Source organism: Oratosquilla oratoria, chromosome 6, assembly GCF_046742065.1.
Source record: "Oratosquilla oratoria isolate Oo_2021 chromosome 6, ASM4674206v1, whole genome shotgun sequence".
Taxonomy (NCBI): Eukaryota; Metazoa; Arthropoda; class Malacostraca; order Stomatopoda; family Squillidae; genus Oratosquilla; species Oratosquilla oratoria.
This window is the reverse complement of record NC_134782.1, coordinates 3,818,375-3,825,874: the sequence shown is the minus strand read 5'-3', so window position 1 is coordinate 3,825,874 and position 7,500 is coordinate 3,818,375. Positions and strand designations below refer to the sequence as shown.

Sequence of the window (7,500 nt, the reverse complement as noted above, 5' to 3'; positions counted from 1 at the left end):
GACGGTGGAGAAGAGCCCTCACTATTAACATCAGTGTCCGTATCCAATCCTGCTTTTTCCATAGGTGCATCAGGGAAACCAGCCACAAACGCTGCGCCTCCTGCCTTATAGAGGGTAACCTCTTGCCTCATCCGATTCCGTGTGACTCGTACTGGGCCCTCGGGCAATTTAGTGCGAGCCGCGGCTCCTGCGGCACTCTTGGTTCCTGATTTGCCTTTTTGGACCGGTTCAACTGGCATCGGTGGCTCTGTGCAGACTGGGGTTGGCGCTGGATCCCCCTCGTGTGTCTGGGCACTGGGGGAGGCTGAGCAGGAGATGGGGTCACTGGAGGGGTCTTGGACACCTGGGTGACACCTGGTGCAGCAGATGGAGACGTGGAGGTCTTGGTGGCAGATGAGCTCATCTTGATGGAGACCATGGCCTGCGTTATGTCCTTGGAAGAAGCTCGTAGCTTTCTTGACCTGGTCCTCCGAGTTCCCTAGGTGGCGAGCCAGCGCAGCCGCGGCGGCCATGACGAACTGCATCAGTTCGTCGTCCTGAAAGGTCAAGGCCCGTGAAGGGGCTTGCGCCGGTTGCTGCTCCTTTTGGACAGGAGGTTCTGCCAGGGGGCTGCGATCCTTGATTCTGTTGTGGAACCGTGACCGCTGAGGGAGCCCAGCCTCTGTTAGCGCAGGCGACGGTGTTGAAGGGTGCTGACGGGATTCCCTTGGTTGCCGAGTGTGTTTCCACGCCGAGGGACTAGGGGGCGGGGGCGGGATGTAGTCCTCCCTGGCTTTGTACACCTCTCGTAGCCTTGGCCTCATCTCTGTGGATGCCGCAGGAAAAGTTACAGGCGTGATGGGTCTTGCCGCAGTTGGGACACTTGGCCGTTGTCTCCTCATTATTTTTGTGCTTCGTAATGCACGTTTCGGTGATGTGTGGGCCACTACAAATGCTACACTTGAACGAGGGCTTGCACTGCCTCTAGTGATGCCCATATTGTTGGCAGCGGAAACACCTCATAGAATCCGGCACAAAGGTGCGTAATGGGAATGTGCCCCACATACCAAAGTCCAGTTCCTTCAGTGTAGGCCCCCGGAGGGTAACCACAACCTGCCTTGTCTCTTCTTTCCTCTAGGTGGATCTTTCTTCCTTGATCACCTGTGGCTGCATTCTGATGGCGTCAAGGGTATTGTTCGGTGACCATCCTTGCAACATCATCTTTGTCTCTTCCGCTCCTTCCACTCTGGAGGTTGACCCTCCTTCCGTTGACCTCCTTTAGCTTGGCAAGGGCAGAAGTGGCGGCCTCGTCCTTAGGAGTGATGAGAATCTCCGTTCGGCAGGTATTTAAAGGTGATGTTCCAGTTCCTATGTCTTTTCTCGAGAAAGCGCAAAGGCTGACTGGCAGCATTCTGGGAAATTTGAGAACGTGTGTTTGCTGCCTGGATGGTGCAGCAAAGTCGCGGTCCTTCGCTCACTCCTCCTTTAGGTGGGGGTCCCAGCGTCCCCTGGCGACAGTCAGGGCCTCCGAAAAAGTGGTGTAGCGCTGATTTTTTTAAGTTCATGCGCTATTCTTTCTATTGCCACTTCTGGGCACCTAGGATAGGCCGCAGTGGTTTCCGCAGCAGTTCACACAGAATAGTTGCTGGTCCTTGGAATCCTGTGTAGCGTGGCGTTTGCCGGATTTGGCGCACCGGGGAGCATTGCTGCGACATTCCTTTTTGGAGTGCCCCAGCAGTTGGCATCTTGTGCACCTCCGCACGGGGGCAATGTAGGGGACCACTTAGTGTAGTGTGTATCCTTGCTTCACGGTGGAGGGGAGGGCGTCCATGAGGAAGGCCACTCTCACTGAGCCGGTAGCCGTGCCGTCCCTTGTGGAGCCTTTTGATGTCGACTGGGAGGCCCTGGGTGGCTGGGCCTCCCAATCAGCTCTCGGTAGTTTCTCGGCATCTTCCTCGAGGAGAACTCCTTTGACAACTCCTACTACGATTGTTTTCGGTATTCTTGTTAGGATTTTGATTGGGTCAGCGTGGTCAGATTTGAGTGCCTTGTTGCGTAAGAGACGGCCTTGCTGGCTTTCTGATAAGCAGCTGATGAGCCATCCGCCTGACGGTGTCTGGCGAATGCCGTCGACAGGCCCTACCGCGTTCTTGACAAGCTGCGCCTGTCGCCAGAATCCTAGCTTGTGGAAACGTGCAGGGTTTGCATCCGGCATAATGAGTACCGGAAACTTCGTAGGTCCCACGTCGGGTTTGGGCTTAGTGGGGCGTTTACGGCGGGACGTAACAACCCACCATTCACCTTCTGTGGATGCAGCAGCCACAGAGGCATACGAAGGGCGCGGCGCACAGTGGTAGGATACACAAATTCAGTGAGCAAAAGTCTATGGTTGTTACACTTACACTTTCAACAAATAAGAGTTCCCTCATAGCCGAAAATAGAAATGAAATAAATCATACAAGCTAACCCACAAGGGTATATAGCAGTGCTCAGGTTACAGGCGAACGCATCATCTCCCCACCAAAGGGTGACTGGCGGGTCTCGCTCATAGCCGAGAAGATTTGTTTGTCTATATTTTGCAATCCTAATTGAATTAACCTCTTAAAAGCATAAGTATACGTTCCGCTATAGGAGAACTGCAGAGAAAACCAGTAAGTAAAAAGGTTGAATAAAACTAGATAAGAAAAAAGATACCTATTGTTTTAACAGTACTTATTGCAAGGGAAATTTACTTAAGTTTACACAGACAAACACACATGGTGCACATTAGGTGACCTCTTTCATTAACTTTAAATAATAAGAAAATAATTATCTGTTTACATAATTTTATATAATTCTTATGTAATATAATATTGACAAAACTAACACTCTCTCTCTCTCTCTCTCACACACACACACACACACACTCTCTCTCTCTCTCTCTCTCTCTCTCTCTCTCTCTCACACACACACACACACACTCTCTCTCTCTCTCTATCTATCTATCTCTCTGACACACACACACAGACACACACGTACACGCTACACTTGAGGTGACATTAGTAGAGCTACAACTTCTGCAGATAGGCTTTCTTTTTTGTGTGTTGATTTTTTTCTGAGTCCTGCCAAAACTGGGTCAGATATTACAAACAACCAATGTATTAGGTCACTGTTACACCTGATTCTTGAGTGTTTGCATGTATGATGTTGTCTGGCATTCCTCAGTAACTTATGAGTGGCTTCAAGTCCTTCTTCGGAAGCATGGCCAACTGATATGCATAATGTGTCTATAATTTGTTTTCCATGCATTAACATTTTGTGTAAAGACACTGGCATGTAGTACCAATTATACAGCTGTGTGTACAGTTTTGCTGTCTCCTTAGCATACTCATCATATTTACAGCTGTCTATATCAAATCCTGAGTTAAGGGTACGAAGTAAAATGGATAAGCGATGTATAAGTTGCACATCAACTCCGGTTACCTTTGACACTGTTTCACTATTATCCAAAAATCTTCTTGCTGTGTTACCATTGTTTGTCGTCCCTGATCCTTGAGCTGGTCTGTCTACATTGAGCCCTAGATCTCTCTTCAGGTCTTTACAAACTCTTGTCTTTTCAGCGTTGAAGATTTGTTTATTTCCATTTCCTTTAACCATCCAAGTTTTCAGTTTCATTCTATACCCAATGTGAAGAATACATTCCATTGTGTTAATTAGGAGGTGTAAAGGAGACAGCCCATATGACAGTGCATTTTCATTTACATCCTTTTCCTCAATTTTCTTTAAGTTATTCATTCCAGATGGATTTGTTCTAGGGATGCAGATGTAACAAGATGCTGCAGATGGAGTTTCGGTCAGAGCCTGGCAAACTTTTCCATCAACCATAGTTAGTAGTAACTTGTGATGTACTTCACACGTGTCAGATACTGTAGGCACAAGATTTTCTATGGCTTCTTTTAACTCTGACACATCCTGGCGAGTCTGATCTGCTGTCTCTTTCTTAAAACTTAACTTAACTGGTCGACAATAGTAAGGGGATGAAGGTGCTGGATTTTGCCATAAAACTTTGTTACTTCCTCTGACACATAGCCTTACAGGACAGATAAAGGAAGACACAATACTTGTTTCACAGGCATCACTGTGTTTTGTCTGGTCAAATTTCATGGAGAATAATGCCTGGTCCCCACTACCATCTATTCCATACTTTATTACAAAATCTAAATGGAGTTTCTCATTTGTTCCCAGCATGTTATCCTTTTCTAAATATATATTAATAGCCTTTCCTTGAACTTTCAAGAGACGCATCACTGTATGATCAACTACACTTTGTAGGGGAACTTTTGCTTCAAATTCAGTCACACTTATACTGTCCGGATAACATCTTTTCTTTTCACAAAGTACTTGTTCATATGGAGGGTACATAAAACATCCTTTATCTCTGTGTGCCTGTCTCAAAAACAAGTAATTGTCTTTACTCATATCCGTTCTCACGAGAACATTAAGAGCTTCAACTGGAGAAAACACTGATTCTTTTGTTTGATTAGATTTGTCTAATATGTCCACTGCCTTTTCAGGTGATGATGTTACCTGTGCGCATACGTTGGCTGCTGCACATTTTCCTTCTTTTCTTAATTTCATTTGTGAAGCATAGCACAATACTTCACTTGAATTATTGTCTCTAATATGTCTTGTTTTTCTCCGTTTCGTACTCTCACTGCTCTCGGAAAAAGGACTCACAGGCCTTCCTAAATTACCACTCGAAGAACCTACATCTCTCACATCATGAACAGCATCATCAACGGCCTCATTTTCATTGTTGGTTTCATCATCTAAGCTTACCAGAACAATTTCTGTTGCCAGCCACTTTTTATTGTTATTTAGAAATGTATGCCTTGTTCGATAGCTTTTCTTCCACCTTCTATTAAAGTCAGCGATTAACGATTTTTTCATGCTTTCTTTTATCACTTTATTGTGTCCGTGTGTCTGCTGGTGATTAACAACTATTTTGTTTATAGCACTTTCCAGAGTGGTGGTATCTATGTTGTTTAAGTACTCTAGTACTATGTCTTCTCTCTTGACTGAATGCATGATGCATGCTCATACCTGTAATCAGTAAAAAAGATACAAGTAGTTATTTAAAATTGAAATAAAAATGTACTCGTTAGCATATAGGATTTCTGTGACTATAAGCAGCATTTTCTCGTACATTTTAGGGGAAACAATTATAAAATATTATTCCATACAAGTCTGATTGACTTGCCTTTACATAAACTCAAAATACTTATCAATAACAATACATTCGTATAGCCTACAGATACAGCATATTATCATACATCATGTGAACCAAATTGAATCAACAATATCAAGTACAACACTTATATTTACCGAAAGAGTAAGCTCAATCACAGATGCTTATTTACACTTCAGTCAGCTGATGACACCCGCTAAAGAAAACGGAACACTGACAGCTGGGTCATGATGCGAGGGAAATTTAAACGCACTTAGAGCTTCGGAGCTGGCTTCACAGCCTTTTAAATGCAATTTTTAAGTCAAACTGCAGAAGACTGCAATTAATTTGAATTACATATGACAGGTAAATATACATAATTTCATATTTTTAAGTACATTAAATGTAGCGATGTGTACAAACATATTATTTCATGCATCTCATATAAAAATATACAATAAATACATACTTCTTCATATTTCAGCTACGGCTGTAAAAATGGTAAATTTGGGACCCAATGCAGCTATCACATTGTTTACAGCTTTCACCATTAACATGCTAAACACCTGTGGCTATTATAATTGTAACCTAATTATTTTGTTTATTTTCTCATTTGTTAATGACACATTTTATTCAAGTTTCACACACTTAGGTTACTATCCACAATGGCATAGATTAAAAAAAAATAATATCGGTGCAATACGTCACATTGACTTTTGCTCACGAAATGGAGATTTCCGACCACTGTGCGGCGGGTCGTCGCCCGTTGCTTTGGCTTCCTCGATCACCAGTCCTGCGAGGGGGAGGGTGGCCGTACGACTGATCTTCGACGGGAGGGCAGTTGTCTTTGCGGGGACAGGGGTTTGCCTCCGGTCCCGGAAGAGGGGCACAGGTGCCGCTGGTTAGTGCGTCTTTACCCAGGGAGGGTTTGGTCCTGAAGCGCTTGGATCGCTGGAGGTAATTTGCCACATTGGGGTGCTCACTCTCCTCATCGCTGAATATGGAGATGCTGCTGCTTGTCCACGGGGAGACGCTCTCCTCTTGCTTGATGTACAGTTGGTTCGGTGGTGAGAGCAAAGACTTTTCTTGTATTCAATTCGCCCTTTTAAAAAATAAAACGAGATGAAAAAAATGGCGCAAGAGTTGTGCGCTTTGAGGGTCTATCCGCACCATAGGCCGGCCCCATCCCCGCTAGGTACTCTGAGAAATGCAGGGGTGAGTACGCCCCCTGGTAGGGGACGTACAGGAATGAATTAAAAGTCAATTTACCACGGAATGTCTAGCACTCTGATCCGTTCTTCTATTCGGAGTGTTCAGTAGAGCCATCGTGACGAGACGCATGGTCTCCGATATTATTAAGGGGTCTCCTCGAGGTAGCCATCATAATGCTTTTAAATCAAATCAGGCGTATACAGACAACCAATAATTAGGGAGCCAAGCCAATTATTCAACTCGTACTCCGTCATGTATACAACATAGAATAATATACACGAGTAAAATAATAAAACAGAAAAAACAATGAGGGATAGAAATGCTTCATCAGGCGAAAAGAAAACTAAAAGGAAAAGATAAAACCATCCTTTTGTATCAGTCACTCGTAAAATAAGATGAATACAGAGAAGAAAAAAAACGGGTGGAACAAAATAAAAATTAAAACTAAAAAACCGCAGCCACCTTAGAACCAGGAGATGCCGAAGGAAAGCGGGAGAGTAGTGAATATGAGAACATAACATAAGAATGAAGGAGACTGTAAGAGACCATAGGGCAGCTCCGTATCCATCACCACCTGTCATCCCCATAAACAACTGATCGTTTCAGCGCTTACTACTTAGTTACCAAGTCTATTCCATTTGTCGACCACCCTATTAGTAAACCAATTCTTGCCTATTTCCTTCCTAAATCTAAATTTGTCCAGTTTAAACATCATTACTGCGAGTCCTGCCCTGTTGTTTTAATATGATCTTATTTGCATCACCCTTATTAAAGCCTTTGATCAACTTGAACACCTAATAGATCACCCCACACTCTGCGTCTTTCCAGAGTGTAAGATAAGGTGCCTAAGCCTCTCTTCGTAAGGCAAATTTCCGAGTCCATGTATCATTTTAGTCATTCTTCTCTGTGCTGATTCTAGTGAATTGATGTCCATTCTGTAGGACGGAGACCGAAACTGTACCGCATAGTCATGGATGGGTCTAACTATCGCTCGATAGAGTTTGATAATTACCTCTGCACTCCTATTCGTTACCGTCCTAGCAATGAAACTTAAAGCCCCGTCCACAGGGAGCATCACGCATCAGCGACTTGATGCAGAAGTG

The 7,500-nt window shown here is 44.3% G+C and overlaps 1 protein-coding gene across 1 annotated transcript; it reads right to left on the bottom strand.

Annotated features, from left to right (window-relative positions):
- Positions 1–3,000: 3,000 nt before the first annotated feature.
- LOC143026223 (uncharacterized) lies at positions 3,001–5,938 on the bottom strand. Its single transcript, XM_076186242.1, has 2 exons — positions 5,344–5,938; positions 3,001–5,061 (listed from the first exon to the last, which is right to left on the bottom strand). The coding sequence occupies exon 2, from the start codon at positions 5,044–5,046 to the stop codon at positions 3,001–3,003; it is 2,046 nt and encodes a 681-aa protein (XP_076042357.1). The 5' UTR covers positions 5,047–5,061; positions 5,344–5,938.
- Positions 5,939–7,500: the final 1,562 nt, after the last annotated feature.

Excerpts from the sequence above, each read along its gene's own strand:
- LOC143026223 (XM_076186242.1), bottom strand. The coding sequence starts at position 5,046 with ATGCATTCAGTCAAGAGAGAAGACATAGTACTAGAGTACTTAAACAAC.